A 17,220-nucleotide genomic window follows, 5' to 3' on the forward strand; every position below is an offset into this window, starting at 1 on the left:
CCGCTGGGAGACTTCGATGACATGGGCGGAAAAATCACGCCGGCGAAATCAAAACTCGTAATTGCGGTAAGGCACCAAAAAGAGGGGGAGAAAAAAACTCGACCCGAGGCCTCAAAGGGGCCTACCCCGAAACAAAAGAAAACTTATCGAGGCCAACAACTAGAAATACGGGGAAGGGAAAAAGACCGAAAGGCCCTTCTCCAAAATCCCTTTATTTTTTTTTTTTTTAGCGAAAAAGTCAAAAGACACGCGAAGGTCAACTTAAGGGGTGCGAACGGCGCAAACACGACTGTACCGAGCGCCGACAAAAGAAGACTGACGAACACGAGCCGGTTCGGGCGGGAAGACGGCCGCGCATGCGCGGTGCACATGGGCGCGCGAGGACTAGCAAAGGCCTTTGCTAGTAAAGTTTCCGATTGGAGGGGCTGCCGTGGACGTCACCCATCAGTGAGAACAAGCAGCCTACTTGTCCTCGGAGAAGCTGTTTCTTATTATTTTCAATTGGATCCTTCTTCCATTTTCTGAAGGATTTTCTTTTAGCTCTAATAGCTTCTTTCACTTCACTTTTTTTAATCATGCCAGCTGTCGTTTGGTCTTCTTTTCTCCTTTTTTAATACACGGAATATATTTGGCCTAGGCTTCTAGGATGGTATTTTTGAACAGCATCCATGCCTGATGTAAATTTTTAACCTTTGCAGCTGCTCCTCAGCTTTTTCTCACCATTCTTCTCATTTTATCATAGTCTCCTTTTTGAAAGTTAGAAGCTAACATATTAGATTTCCAGTGTGTACTTTATCCAAAGCAGATATCAAATCTGATCATATTATGATCACTTATCAAGCAGCCCCAGCACCATTACCTCCTGCACCAGATCACACGCGCCATTCTCTGAAAGCCTTCAGAGCATTCCAGATGGCCCTGAGCAGAACAAGTCCTTTGGGTGTGAAGCCCATCCACGGGAGCTCCCCATCCAAGGTTGGATGCATCTGTTAACATCTTCTGATGAGGTGGAATCTGGAATGGTAGTCCCACAGTCAAATTTCTATACCACACAATCTACCATTCTTGGTGGTATACAATAAATCATTCAAAATCATGTATACATCAAAAACCATATTAAAAAAAAAAAAATCACACATAAGACAGACAATCGCTCTTCTCTTATTATAATTCTCTCTCACACATCACCAACCTGAGTTTAGCAAAACAGTGCATTCTTCGGCCTCATTAAATACTTATATAATCTGAAAAAAGGCACACTGAAAAAGATATGCCTAACATTTGTTTAAACTGATCCAAAGATTTAAGCACTGTCATTGTTGGGGGTAACTTATTCCACAATATGGGTCCCTGAGCATGACTCAGAACCGTTCATCGAAGGTTGGCATCAGCACAGGTGGGGGAACCAGGGACCTGGCTGTTCAGAGACTTGCGCACTAGCATCTCTTCCAAAGAGGGGGAGCACTCCTCCCAGTGCCAGCGCTTCTTGGGTACCAGCGATGCCGATGCTTCTTGGGCTTCTCCCAACACTCAGCAATCACAGTCCTTGGTGCTGATGATAACATCGTTGAACCTGTACATGCCCTTGGTGTTGGGTCTGATGCTGACTGGTCCCAGGGCCTACTTTCAGCACCCAATGTCGAGACAAGTGGAGAATTCAATGCCGCTGGACTCCCAGTGGTAGCTCCAAGTCTTAGCTGCCATCGAAGTCAATGCTTTCGGTGCCGATGTCAATGGATCGGCCTTTGAGGAGCCAAAATGTCTCTCCTGCTGGACCTGCTGCACCCTCTGTGTCCTCAACTGCATTTGTAAACAGAGATTACAAAAGTTAGGCTCATGGTCAGGTCCAAGGCACCCGATGCACCAAGAGTGCAGGTCCATCACAGGAATCACTTGATTACATTTGGTGCACTTTTGAAGTCACTGGGGATATTCTTGGACATCAAGAAAAGAATTACGGCTAAATTAAACTCTTCAATTGTGAACTGTAAAAAGGGGCAGAATTCAAATTGTGCTCTAGCCTTAGCAGGCCTAGCAACTCGCGGAAAAGAAAGGAAATGTGAAGAGCCAAAAATACTAAAAAAAAAAATAAAAAAAAATGAAAGGGTAACAGAATAAAATAAAGAGCAAGGATATAATAATTGCATGAGGGACAAAAACACTCACACGGGAAGGAACTGTTAAAGCAGAGAAAAAAAACCACATTGAGAGGCGAACATGATGCATTCTCCCTGCTTCGCAGAAAAATGAAGATGAGGGACCTGTGCTTGCAGGTCAGGGGAAAGGCACTAGCGCATATACGGTGAGATGCTGCTAGAAATTTCTACATTCATCTCGCTAGTTTGAATCTGCACTGGGCTCCGTTGAATGACATCATCCAGCTGTGAGAATACAATTGGCCTGCTTGTCCTCGGAGAAATCTTTCTGCAATTTGTTTTCAATCTGCAGACCAATAGTTTCATGGAAAGTCCTCTTTCTTTTGGGCAAAACAACTGTTCTCTAACATTTTCACCTCACTCATGATTTCATAAACATCTATCATACTCCCTTCTCAGTCTTTTGTTCAAACTGAAGGGTTTTAATTTGTTTAGCTTTTCTCCATAAGGGAGGCGTTTTATCCCTTTTATCATATTCATCACCATCCTCTAAAATTTTCTAGTTCCACTCTGTCAGTTTTGAGATGGGGGGGACCATGACTGCATACAGTACTCAGGATGTGGTTGCACTAGGGACCTGTACAACAACTTAATTATAGTCTCAGTTTTGTTCTCCAACCCTTTTCAAATTATCAATATATTTGCTTTTTTAGCTGTCAAGAACCAAGTTGCTGCATTTTAATCCAGGTTTTATCATTGCTCTTTATCTACTAAACTGCTAAATAATTTTTCAAACTGGGTAGTCCATGCTCTGAACATTATTCATGGTCTCTTCCCTTTCCATATATATTTTCTGTACTATTCAAGTCAATGATACATTGGATGGTTAATAGGCATTATAACTTGTAAAATCTGAAAGAGTAATCTTTGTACCACTTTTATGGTTATATTTTTAATTCTACCCTATTAAAATACCCATACTAACCTCTTCAATTAATTCATCAGAGATTTATAATTATTTTTATATAAAGCTTTGTAATCAATCTTAATATGCAAACATTCAAAACAATGAAAATGTGTTGGGATCTTGGTGCCATGAGCCTTCATTCATAACTACCTGGGATTTCCCTCTCTCTACTGCACCTCGCTTGGTCATTGAAGTGACAGTCCTGTACAAAGAACCATGCACCAGAGCTCCTTCCACAACCCTGTACTCATGAGCCCTGAATTCACATTAAGCATCACCCTTAAGACACAGGCTCCCCGCCCTGGGACACTGAAAGCTGCCCTGTAGAATCTCCGTGTGACCTCAACCATTCTCCCAACTTCCAAATGCTCAATGCTAAGAGCGTGCTTATATTTGCATCTCATTAGTACTGAGCATTAGGGAATTATTCTGCAGTACAGCACTGGAGTTTTGAGCATCGGATCCTGAAAAGAACTATCTCTGAGCAAGTGGGCAAGCCCTAAAGACAGTCCTTCAAAATATCAATTGCCACTTGTCCCATGATCAAATATTTTGCGTTATCAACTTTGATCTTATAATTTGGAATGTTTCCAAAATAACTTTTTTTCTGGTGATGAAATGTATACATCTGAAAGATAAACACAAGTGTCTGTATATTCTCTGCATCCTTTATATAATCAAAAGAAGAAAACTTTGCTTCCAAGGTGTCCATACATACTTACCTTGTCTGAGCCGACAGCTAATTTCCATAGCAGGATTCCACTCTCCATTCTTACATGTCAAGAATTTATAATCCCCCTTCAGCATGTAGCCCTCAGCACAGAAATACTCAATTACGGTGCCAGATTTCAGGGACTCCTTGCAGGGGCCTGGGTAGCACAAGAAACCTCCGTTCTCAGGCTCTGGTGGATAGGGACAAACTAGAAAAGAAAAATAAATCTATCAAAATCTTTAGAAATTCATTCTTAAATACTCAAGCTAAAACTTATTGTCAAAATAGAACAAACTGTCCTTTAGGAGCATGCTTGTCAATGTTAGCATTTGTTTTTTGCCTGATATTTAACTTTTCCAAAACAAGCCAAACTTAGTCTCTCCCTCTACCAAAGATAATACACCAGAAACCCAGTATGTGCAACTCTCATACATATTTACTGTAGACGTTCTGAAAGTTCAACTGGTTGTGGGTTATCAGGGTAGGTCTGGGATTCCCTGGTGTATCACTCCTATCCCACTTTCACTGGTCTCTAAAGAACAAAACAAGCTTAAAAGTATATTACTATAAGCTTCTCTTGGCAGTGGAAGTAAATATAAAGATTCCATGCAGATCTTTCTATTAAGGTACATTAATAGGTTTAAATGAGGATTCTGTACTCGACCACACAAGCAGCAAACACAAATGTTTTGCCACTAAATGGTTATTTTTTATTTTCCTGTGCTAATCTCACTCCCAATACAGGAAGAAAGATTAGCAAAGGGCAACTGGCATAAAAACCACTGCATTAAAGGGCAGTGCAAGGGAATGCAAAATACTGAACAAAAAAAAAGTTTCCAATGTTAAACAAACACGACACTAAAAGGTAGCACCTTTTTTCTTTTAAATATGCCTTGTAGCATTGAATATTTATGCCAGCTCAGACTGGTATGGAGTTACAGCAGTGTGTGATCCGAGGCGCAACACTTCTCCACAGATCACTGAAGATCCCTGGTGGCCCAAAGTAGGCCTCCTGACCGTCCAACCCACAAAAAGCTCACTTGTGGCCTATATATCTCCTGCTTCCAGTCTCACCACCTCACAAAAAAGATCATTCAAGGCCCAAGGAGGATCCCTCAGACCCCATGACCCATAAAGGTTAGTTATATTATAAAAACAATTAACAGCTCATTTCTTCATGAAAACATTCTTCTGGAATAGTTTTTAACCTTTGAATGTTAATACTAAATACACACACTGTAAATCTCATGGAATGGTAGACCATAAGCTAGTTGCTTGATATGAAAAACAATGATATAAACTTTTTGGGGGGGGCTTGGCAGAGTCAATGGCGTTCCGTACATTAAAAAAAATTCATCAACCACTGGTCTGCAAACAAGAGGAATTGTATACTTAGGTACTTAGACCAGGAAGGTGAGAGACAGACGGGGATGGAGAGAAGGGGAAGATATGGTGCAGCTGTTTTAGAACTAGACTGGGGAGGGGGGGGGGTGAAAGGGAAGAAATAATAGGCTTGGAAACAGGAGAGGGAGAGATATAGTGGACAACAGGATGGAGGAAGGCAAGAGAAAGGGAGAGAAATTGGACCCAGGGTTTGGAGGGAAGTTGGGAAGAGATGGTGGACCTGAAGGTGGTGGGGAAAGAGAGATGGAATGGGAGGGGGATGAGAAAGGGACAGATGGTGGACCTGGGGTGGTGTGTAGGGAGGGAAATATGCTGGATGGAGGGAGGGAAGAGAGGGAGAAATGTTGGGTCTGGGAATGGAAGGAAGGGGAGGGGAGAGATGCTGAACAATGATATAGAAGGAGGAAAGAGATGCTGCATCAAGAAGGGAGGTAAGAAAAACAGAAAAGTGGGAGTAATGTGGGTGGGGAGAGAGGTGGGACAGAAAGATGCTAGGGGGTGGAGGGAAAGGGACAGGGAGATGTCAGGCAATAAGAATGGGGTGGGCTACAAGAATGCAGAGAGGGAGATGGTGGAACCATGTAGGAGAAGTCAAAAGGAGGTGACAAGAAGAGATGAGTGAAATGAGAATAGTGAGTACAGAGGTAGAAATGTAGTAATGGGAAGTAAATGGAAAGCTGGGAAAGGAGCGAGATAGGAAATTGGAGAGAAAGGGATTGAGAGGCGATGGAAAACAGGTAGTTGAAAAAAAGAAGGGGGTGAGTGAAATTTGAGTGGGCAGAGGCAGAAAAGGAAAAAAATGGAGTCAATAGCTGAAAGGGAAAAATCAGTATGTTAGAGACAGGTGTAGTGAGGGAATGGAACAAGAAAAGAAACTAAAAAAATGGACAGCAGACACTGGAAAGAGAATAAGCAGAAGCCAGAAAGAAAGCAGAAAAATAGAAATGGAGTAAGATGATGGAAAAATAAAGTGTCCAGACAACAAAAGGTAGAAAAAAAGTTTTATTCTGAATTTATTAACTGGAATATTCTAGCTTTGGGATATGTGCATCACAGATGACTTTTGTACTTATTCAGTGGCTTAGCCAGATGGCTGATTTGGGGGGGGGGGGGGGGGAGGAGGGGGAGTGGGAAGAGGGGGCTTGAGCCCAGAATGGGTGGGCACCAAATTCTCCCCCAAACCAAATGCAAAATATAAAAACTTGTGCTACCAGGGATATCCCAAGCTCCATCAACTTAAAACCTCCTCCTCCAGTCCAGCAGTCAGAAATCTCCAAGCTCTGGAGCTGGTGTCAGTATCCCTGAGTTGCCATTGTCACCTCCACCCCCCTCCCCAACACATGTTCAGTTTTCATGAAGGAGTGAAAGCAGAGCAGGCGTGGGCTGGGGCAGCAGCTCGGAAATACACTGCTGCTAGCTGCAGAGCTTGGAGAAAAGAAGGAGAAAAGAGGTGGTCATCAGCTGGCGAAGCTTGAGGAGCTCCACTAGCCATAACAAGGGAGAAGTTAATTTGGGGATGGAGGTCTAAGTCCCCCCCCCCCCCTTCATGGTTATGCCATTGATTGTATTCATTACAAAACGAAGTGCATTTATATTTTTATTTCTCCAGTGTTGCAGTACTTGCCGAATTTAACTTCATGGGTATTCCCAGTTCTGTTTTGGTTTTCATATTTCTAATCTGTAATCCCTTGCTCTGTATTTGGTGAAGGAGTCATTTAAAGTATGTATGTGTGGTAGTAATAGTGGGTGGGAAAATCAGATAGAGGGGATTGGGGACCCCCCTTCTTAATTTCTACCCTGGGCCCCAGCATGTCTTAACACTCCAAATAAACAATATTACAATATTCAAGTTTACTCAATATTAATGATTGAACCGCCAACCTAAATTGGTCCTCCTGCAAGTTATGTCCTAATACTTCTCAATTTTATTACAAAATATACTTCTTACAAGAGCATTAATTTGACTTTTCCTTGACATTTTATGATCCAAGGTAATACCTAAAAGTTTCAATGAATGATTCTAATGTATAAATTTCTCCATCAATTTTAAAATTTAGTTCCTCAAGTTGGCTTGATCTAGAATCAACTAACAGAAACTTTGGTTTATACTTGTTCAATTTTAGATAATGGGTATTCAGTCAGTCAAACAAAAACAACAACAAAAAACAATGAGAAATACTTTGATATGTATCTTGTAACTCACCATTCACTGGAAAAAATATGGATATATTATCTGCATAAGTAAAAGCATGATAACCTGCTCTCTCCAAAATGTTATCCAAAGAGGACTAATACATTAAAAAGCACAGACAACAGTAGAGACCCCTGCGGTATGCCTGATGGCGGAGACTACCTCTCCAATAGGGCTCCATATATTTTAACTCTGTAGGATCTATATGATAAAAATCCCTCAAACTACATTAACATTTTTCTGGTCACTCCAAAACTATCCAGAATTTCAAGTAACACTTTATAATCAACAAGATCAAATGCACTGGAAAGATCCAGCTGCATGATAAGAACACTGCAACCTCCAACAAAGTGGTACCATTTCTGTGTTATGAGCTGCATAAAATCCAAATTGAGATACATGCTAAGTACTGTAGCTCAAATTAGTCTAAATAGTTCACTAATTGGCTTGTAACCAATCCCTCCATAACCTTAATAAAATAAGGAATGGAATCCACTGGTCTATAATTAGAGGTATCACTCCTTGATGCCTTTGGAATTTTCCCTATAGGTGTCAAAATAATCTCAGCAAATTCACTAGGAAAAATACCAGAGGCAAAAAAAAGTCCTCTTACCACTGAAGCAGAGCCTTTCCAAATTCAGATGGTGCCGACTTCAATACGTATTAGGGCAGCTATCGAGTGAACAATGAGATCTTGCCAACTTATCACAAACTATATCCAATTCTTCCATAGATATTTTGGAAAAACACACTCCAGCTACAGTCTGTGTACCTTCACATGATGCAAGATCAAACATATCCCCTCTATCATTTTTGAGTAAAGTACAAAAGAGAGGAATTATTTTAGTCTGAAAAGAATGATCTCACTAGTAGCCCAAGTAGGCCCCCACAAATGGCCCTGGTGACCCAAATGGACCTCCCTCCCATGCACCTCCCAATTTAGAGATACACAGGGGGGAAAAGAGGCCCATATGGCCCCATCAGGGATGACTATAATATCAGAGGTTGGGGGGAGGGGGCCACTAACGTGTTTTTTTTTTTTTTTTTTGTAAGGGTGGATCAGGAAAGGAGTTGGGACGGGAGTCTAACCTGTTTCTTTTTTAAACTTTCCTTCCTGTCAGTGTGTCAACCAATCTTCACTCTCACACTGACAGGAATGAAGGTAATTTGTTGTACTACTGTGGAGTGCGTTTTTTTTTAGAAAAGCACATGCTTTTAGTATAGCTATAAAATTTGTATTCCATTAATTTTCTGCTTCAGGACTGAAAATTTGTTTCAGCACTTGCATTAGACCTTTGTATGCTGGATGTGTGCTACGAGGCCAAAGCAGGTGCACAAAAGCTTCCTTCAAGTGCTCTTTGAAAATGGTTTCTTATAAACTGAACACTTGTACACTGAGGTTTGATCTGTACATTACTCCTAAAATCCACCTGTCCAATTTGTTTTGATTGCATCTTAAATGCCAGATGAGTCAAAGTTTACAAAATACAGCATACATACTGCCAATAATATCTGCTATGAAAATGACTGTGGAAGTATTCCACCGAGACAGTCCTAATAGATAAAACCTGTCTGACAACAAAGCTTCTTGCTAAAGCCAGCATACATTTTCTCACAGCATACCTGCAGTCAACACTGCACTACTATGGGAACAAATGTTTACTGTAATTATATTACTGTCCTCAGATTCTCACTGGCTACCAATTAGTGGGTATGACTTACAAGGCCAACAAATGAGCAGGACTCATTTAGGCTGTAGTACGAAACCCTGTATACCATTCCTTTTTCCATATTTGTTTTTTTTTTCTCCCTAATTACGAAGTAGAGTTACCAGGTTCACTTGAATGTGCAGAAAAAAAGTTCACTAAACACAATAAAGGTGACATTTCAAGGAATATTATATTTCTTGATTAGTTTTACATATCACACACCAGGTCAAAACAAAGGAAAGGTAAAGGAAGTGAACAAAGACTGAATTTAGAATAGAATCACAGATTGCATAACGATGTATAAATTGAACAAAAGGAAAAGTAATGTATTATAGTGATAAAGATAAAGGCAGCTAAATTATGTCTAGCAAAGTTAGAACGTATGTCTGGTGATCCTTTTATGCTCATTATGAAGTGTCTGATCATTTAAATTTTGAATCTTGTTCTCGGATGGTTCTTAATTTTCCTTTTAGTATCTTGACCATAAGGTCACTGATGCAAAGGTCTGATTGTGAAAAATGGTCCATCATGAAAATACTGCCTTGATCTTTTTTTTGTGGTGTCTAATTTTGTGTTGAGAGGAGTTAAGAGACACACACAAAAAAAAAACCTGTGTTAGAATGTAGCATCCCTCGTCCTGTTTTCTGCATTGGCTAAATCATGCTACATTGGATGAAAACCAGTACAAATGTGGCCTCTTTGCCATATGGATAACCATATATTGTATGCTGATATTTATAAATATTATGGCTGAGTTCACTAGGATCCGTAGAATAAGTAAATAAACCACAGGGACTCATGAAATGCACCAGCACAGTTTGAAGTGCATATTGCTATATAGTCTGTGCGCCATACTCTTCTTTCTCCATTTGTTAGATGCTTCCTGCTAGAGTTTGGTTCAGATAATGCAGTGCACTGGAAGGCAAGTATTAGCAAGCAGGGAATATTTTTTTCAATTACTTGTTCTCCAGAAATGGTTATCTGTATGTCTATGATTTTTCTGTATTTATCAACTTCAGGTTGCATGTTCCTAGAAGAGCTATTTGCTCTATGGTTTCCTTTTCTATGCTCTGGGTGTTTTAAGTGAAGATGCAACCTGTGTGGAGATGATTGTAGGGCGGTAGCCTTTTGGTCTGAAGAACTCAGCTAAGGCTAAGGTATCTGCGCCCCAGATTTTGGGCAAGACCATATACAGTGATAGCATGGGACTTGGCTGTTAATGGCGAATTCGTATTAAGTGGAAGATGCAATTGTGAAGGTAGCTACATTTGTCAGTTGGTTTTCTATACACTAGTATTTGTAGATCATTGTTGATTGAGACTATGGAAATCCAAGAGGTATATACCATGGAAAAAGTTGTCCAGTTTCAACCAATTTACAGAAGACCCATTTCCCAATGCAGGAGGAAGGGATCCAATGCTAGTCTGTCGTGAACCTGAAGCCTGGAACAGAACTAAGGAACTTTGTGATTCAGGTGAGTGGCAAAGAGATCCACTGAGAGGGTGCCCCACGCTCAGATCTTATGGGCAACGCCCATACTGAGAGACCACTCATGCAGTTGAATAGCCATGCTCAGTCTGTCAGTCAGACTGTTTTTGTCCACCAGATAAGTGGCTCGAAGGAAGATGCTGCGCTGGTGAGCCCAGCACCACATCCAAACGGCCTCCTGACAGAGGGCGTGATCTGGTGCCCCCTGCTTGTTGGTGTAATATATTGCAACCTGGTTATCTGTTTGAATGAGTACAGGTTGGTGAGGCAGCCAATCTCTGAAAGCCTTTAGAGCATTCCAGATTGCCCGGATTTCCAGAAGGTTGAACTGAAGACCTGTTTCCTGGACTGACCAGGCTCCTTAAGCATGAAGCCCATCCACATGAGCTCTCCAACCTAGGAGAGATGCATCCATTGTCAGCACCTTTTGAGGCTGAGGAATTTGGAATGGGAGTCCCAGAGAAACTGATTGAATGGTCCACAAGAACAGAGAGTGAACAAGGTCTAGGAACACCTGATCACATCTTCTAGACTTCCCAAGGCTTGGCACTAGTGGGAGGCTAGGGTCCATTGGGCTGATCTCATGTGAAGTCGGGTCATGGGTGTCACAAACTGTGGAATCCATGTGACCCAGCAACCTCAACATCTGCCGAGATGTGACCTGCTGAGAGGCTCGAACCTGATAAGCCAGGGGGGCTAGAGTGTCCGGCTCTTGGTTCTGGAAGGAAGGCTTGAGCCTTCTGCGTATCGAGCAGAGCTCCAATGAACTCCAATCACTGGACAGGTTGAAGATGGGACGAGGTAGTTTATAATGAACCCTAGTAGCTCTAGCACACGAATAGTCCTCCACATGGACTACCAAGTACCATCATCCGACGTGCTCTTCACCAGTCAATTGTTGAGATAAGGGAATACATGCATCCCCAGCCTGCGGAGCGATGGTGCAACTGCTGCTAGGAACTTGATAAAGACCCTGGGTGCTGACACGAGGCCAAAAGGCAACACGTGGGACTGGAAGTAATGCATTCCCAGCCAAAACCGAAGATACTTCCAGCCCACCGGAATTATCAGGATGTGGGTATGTGTGTCCTTTAACTCCAAAGAACATAGCCAATTGTGTTTCTGAATCAAGGGAAGAAGGGTGCGCCCAGGAAAACCATCCTAAACTTTTCTTTGACCAGGAATTTGTTCAGGGCCCTTAGGTCTAAAATGGAACGCATCCCCCCTGTCTTTTTTGGGAAAAGGAAGTACCTGGAATAGAATCCCAGCCCTTCCTTCCCTGGTTGAATGGGCTCGACCTCATGGGCCTACAGAAGGGCAGAGTTCCTCTGCAAGTACCTTCTCATGCTAAGAGCTGAAGTAATGAGCTTGGTGGAAAATTTGGAGGTTTCTGAAGCCAATTTATGGCACATCCGAGAAAAATTTCAGCCCGTCCAGTACAGACACTGATGGTGGTTATGCTCTGCTGGAGCCAGTCAAAAGCTTGCCCCTTGCTTTTACTGGGAAGCAGCAGGGGCCTTAGGTACATGCTGTTGATGAGCACGCTGGGGTTGAGCCTGAGTATGCTGGCAAGAGGAAGCAGCGTACCTATGCCTCTGTGGGTAGTAGGCACCCTTCCCCTGACTTACCAAAATACCTCCTGGATGAGGAGGCAGGTGCAAAAGGCAACAGGGGGAGAGAGAAGAGTTGCTATCAGTATGTTTCTTAATTTGGTCAGCGACCTCCTCAACCTTCTTTCCAAAAAAGGTTAGCCCATTGGCAAGGGGCATCCACCAACCTCTGCTGAACAGAATGCTCCAAGTCAGAAACACACAGCCATGAGAGTCTGTATTGCTATACTCTGAGCAGAGATCCTGGATGCCACATCAAGTGTCGTAGGCGCCCCGGTCAAGAACTTACAACATGTCTTCTGCTGCTTGGCCAACTGGCGTACCAACTCAGCATGCTCTGGACAGAGAGATTCCGTCAAGTCCAGCAACTTACGCACTGAGTCCTGCAAGTGGACGCTCAAAGACCTGGTAAGACTGAATATGGGACACGAGCATTGAAGCTTGGAACATCTTCCTCCCAAAGGAGTCCAAGGTTCTAGCTTCTCTGCCTGGGGGTGCCAAGGCATAGTCCCTAGTACTCTTGGCCATTTTGAGAGCAGATTCCACCACCATAGAATTGTGAGGCAACTGGGGCCTACTCAAACCAGGTGTACTGTGGATCCGTTACTGGGTGTCAATCTTCTTGGGCATTACAGACTGACAGAGGGGATTCCCAGTTCCGATTGAGGACTTCCTTGAGTACCTCATGAGAGGGACAGTCACAGCCTCCCGATGAGGAGACATAGTCCAGGACCTCAAGCATCTTAGCCTTGGGCTTGTCCTCCACTTCTAAAGGAAATGGAATGGCCGCAGCCATTTCCTTTACAAAAGATGGAAATTAAAGGCTCTCTGGAGGAGACTTTCTCCTTTCAAGTGGAAGGGAGGGTTCAGAGGGGATGCCATAGGACTCATCTGAGGAAAAGTACTTTGGATCATCCTCCGACTCCCATGATCTTTCTTCATCGGTGTCGGACAAAACATCAGCATTGGAGTGTCAAGATCAACCCTTCCTCAATGTAGAGGAACCATGTCCCGGAGAGGGGTGTCGAGGAGCCAGCTCCCGCCTCGACTCCAGCATAGCTTTCTCCATCAATGTTGAGGGGGTACCTTGTCTGGGTAGAAGTCAACACCGGTACCAAATGTGACTCCGGTGTCAGAGGCTGCACCACAAGCTGAGGGCCAAGCGGGGTCCCAATGGGAGGTACGCAGGTGCAAGCACCCCCCGTACTGATGCACACTATTGCATGAGGTCATCCAGCAGTTCAGGTAACAAGGCCCGGATACGCTCATTGAGGACAGACATCGGGAAAAGCTGGGGTGCCGGCTCACAGACAGATTGCAGAACCACTGGGGTCGAGAAAGGAGCCAGGTTTTGGCTGCTCGGAGACTGGCGCATCGGCACCTCTTGAATGGAGGGGAAGCGATCCTCCCAGTACTGACGCCTCTTGGGTGCCAATTCTCTCGATGCCCCAGAGCTCCCAGCACCATGCATGGAGGAGGACCAGTGCTGATGATCTTAGTCTTGGCCTGAAGCTCTGCACCGAGACTCCTTGGTATCGACGAGGATGTCATCAAATCCTCATGGGGTCAGGTCTGACACTGGCCAGTCCCGGGGGCCTTGTCCAGCAGCCGGCATCGAGACAGATGGAGACTCCACTCAATGCACTACTGCTCCCAGCATCCATAGGTCTCGAAGCAGCCATACCTGAGACCGATGCTCTTTTCATGTGGAGCCTCTCTTGACACCTGTGTTCTCTTGTGCATTCGCAGAGGACACAGTTAGCAGGGCTACGGTCGGGCCCTAAGCACTGAAGACACCAAGAATGGGTATCTGTGCCAAAGTTGGTCCGATTGCACCGGGTGTAGCGCTGAAAGCCAATGCGAACTTTAGATGAAATGGATGGAAAAACTTCTGCAGCAAAAATCAAATGGCTCGCTGGTGCTGGAAAAAAGGGCAAGGCACCGAGAAAAAAAGACAGGAAAAACCCAACTGGAATCAAGGCCTAAACATGACCTACTGACCGGAAAATAAAGGAAACTTTAAAAAAAAAAAAAAAAAAGGCAAAATTACTAAAACATATTAAGGGAAGAGGGGACCCGAAGCTGAAAGGCACCAAAAAAGCGGGAATGTGAAGAGACACCAGAAAAAAAAATACCACCATAGACTCTCTTCATCATTGTAAAAAATTGAACTGTGGGAGACGTGGCTTCGCAGCGGGCGGGTCAGCACTCGCACTCCACAAAGCTCTGTTTTGAGCTTGTTAGACTCTCCAGACCAGGCACTACATTACCAACTTGTGAGAATAAATAGGCCTGCTTGTCCTTAGAAAGGCACGGGTCTTCATTGTCACTAAACGTTGTACTACTCCCTCTGCTTCTCCAGCCACCATCAAATAGGCAGACAGGAATGATTTATACAGTATATAATTAAAAAAAAAAAAAAAAAAAAAAAAGACTCCCTGTACAGACCTTAGATTTTAATAAAGAAGTTACTACTGTTCGCTTTGTTCCTGCACATAGTATCATTTACCATTTCCTGCTGTTCTTCTGAACCACTCATAAATTTCACTCAAACTTACTGAACATGTAATTTATATCCTCACACTACCGAAGACTAGTATGCTGAAAGAGAAACCAACTTCTAGAGAGAGAGAGAGAAAAAGACTGAACTAAAAGGATGCGATGACCTTAAACTTCCCCACTTCCTCCAACACTTTTTCCTTTTTGACATTTATTGTAGGTCTTTGCCAGCTGTAATAACTGAGCCCCCACTATTCCTGATAACAACTCAGCAGCTGGCAATCAGCATGCAGATGGCCCTTCACCTTCTACATAGCTCTCATACCCCCTATAGAGCAACTCAGGAAATTTAGAAGTTGTGGTACTAATCAACCCTACAGATGCAAAGGTCAAATTGTGCATCTCTCAGACTGTGGTTCATTAGCATCCTAGGGAGACTATGCCCTACTGACAGGTTTTCAGCTGTTGCATAGCTCAAATTACATGCCAAAATAATCAAGCGCAAGGTGGCAGCAGCTATCCCACCAGCAGAGAGCACTGAGAGTGCACTAGCGTCTTGCCGAGTTACTATCATTTCTCCAGTAATATTCAAACCACCCCCCAAAATAAGATGTTCAATAGCTATAGCGGTAACAAAGCACGGCTCGACAAATCCCAGGTACCAAATTGCCACAGAACCTAGAAATTGCACCCTGGTGCCCAGGATTTCATGCCCTCGTGATTTTTTGTTCTGCCAACACAAAAATAAGTCTTCAAGGTATAACAGTGCAGCGCAATCTCTTGTGCTGCTCTCTGTCTTGCAAGACTTGAGAAGCGTTCAGGGGGGGTTCCTGTATTGCATGGTTCAAACTTGAGCTGAGTTGTGCTGTGCAGACAGAAAAAGAAGATGTTTCAGCAGCAGTGCCTCAAGTGTATGAGTTACAGCACTTACAGAGAAGTGATGGGAAAGCATTCACTACAAGAAAAGGAAAAGAAAGGGAAACAAAGACCAAAAAAGGCAGTAGAGGAAGAAAGATGGGATGGGAAATGAGAACAGAGGAGAAATTGAAAACTTTTGTATTATCATAGAACAGGCAGTGTTTCAATTAATTCAGTGACACATGAAATAATACCTTATTTTACAATTACATTACTATCTCATGCATGAAACACACACATTAAACACTGGTATCCAATGGCACGGACTGGATTGGCTTACAAATTTGGATTTTGCTGATATATAGCCTTGTTGGGGGAGTCAAGAGAGTTTACAAACCTTAACAACTAGATTAGAAGAGATTGTTGGAAAAGTAGGTTTGATAATAAATAGTGAAAAAAAAATCAAGATTATGAAAATTGGAACTAGTAGCTTCAAATTATTGGGCAGAAACCAGCTGAGGATGTAAACTGATTCAGCAGGGTATTGTCAAACAATAGTGATAAGACAGGTCTGACATGTTTCATTCAACCAACGAGCTGCCTCAAGGTCATACCCCTGTAACAGCAGAGATAGTTATTATATTAGCAATTTTATCTTCCCCAACACATCCATATATAACAAATGGCTAGGATAGATTTATCTCCCACTTATTTGCCTTTATCACTCACCCTGTGATCTTTACGAGCGCCAGCTCTGCATACTTCCTTATCAGCAAAGAGGGTGACGGTGTTTTTCAGCCTCATTCAAATATCCTACGTTACCTGACGTAATTGATCCCGCCCCCATGGCTCTCCAGACTCCCATTAATCAGATTAAAGACGCCCAGTCTAATTCTGCATTTAGCCCCATAGGGGCAAACTGTTTGTAACCAGTATACATACCATTGTTCTCTAAAATTAAAAAATTTTACATCAGAACTACTACTACTTAACATTTCTAGAGCACTACTAGGGTTACGCAGCGCTGTACAAATTAACGAATAAGGACGGTCCCTGCTCAGAAGAGCTTACAATCTAAAGGACGAAATGTCAAGTTGGGGTAGTTGAGATTTCCTGAGAAGAGGTGTAGTGATTAGGTGCCGAAGGCGACACTGAAGAGGTGGGCTTTGAGCAATGATTTGAAGATGGGTAGGGAGGGGGCCCGGCGTATGGGCTCAGGGAGTTTGTTCCAAGCATGGGGTGAGGCGAGGCAGAAAGGGTGAAGCCTAGAGTTGGCGGTGGTGACGAAGGGTACTGAAAGGAGGGATTTGTCTTGAGAGCGGAGGTTACGGGTAGGGATGTAAGGGGAGATGAGGGTAGAGAGGTAAGGAGGGGCTGCAGATCGAGTGCATTTGTAGGTGAGTAGGAGAAGCTTGAACTGTATGCGGTATCTGATCGGAAGCCAGTGAAGTGACTTGAGGAGAGGGGTGATATGATTATATTGGTTAATGCGGAAGATAAGACGTGCGGCAGAGTTCTGAATGTGCAAAGGGGAAAAGGATAGTGATAGGAGTGTACTACCGTCCGCCTGGCCAGGACGAACAGACGGATGCGGAAATGTTAAAGGAAATCAGGGACGCAAACAAACTGGGCAACACAATAATAATGGGGGATTTCAATTACCCGCATATAGACTGGGGTAATGTA

At 43.2% G+C, this 17,220-nt stretch overlaps 1 protein-coding gene across 4 annotated transcripts in view; it reads right to left on the bottom strand.

Moving 5' to 3' along the window:
* SUSD6 (sushi domain containing 6) overlaps positions 1 to 17,220 on the bottom strand; it is a 167,337-nt gene that overhangs the window by 27,381 nt on the left and 122,736 nt on the right. For all 4 annotated transcript variants that reach the window (XM_030214385.1, XM_030214382.1, XM_030214383.1 and 1 more), the window contains one exon: positions 3,786 to 3,983. In XM_030214385.1, the coding sequence (XP_030070245.1) occupies positions 3,786 to 3,983 (198 nt within the window). The remainder of the gene's footprint in view (positions 1 to 3,785; positions 3,984 to 17,220) is intronic.

This window comes from Microcaecilia unicolor, chromosome 9 (genome assembly GCF_901765095.1).
Source record: "Microcaecilia unicolor chromosome 9, aMicUni1.1, whole genome shotgun sequence".
Taxonomy (NCBI): Eukaryota; Metazoa; Chordata; class Amphibia; order Gymnophiona; family Siphonopidae; genus Microcaecilia; species Microcaecilia unicolor.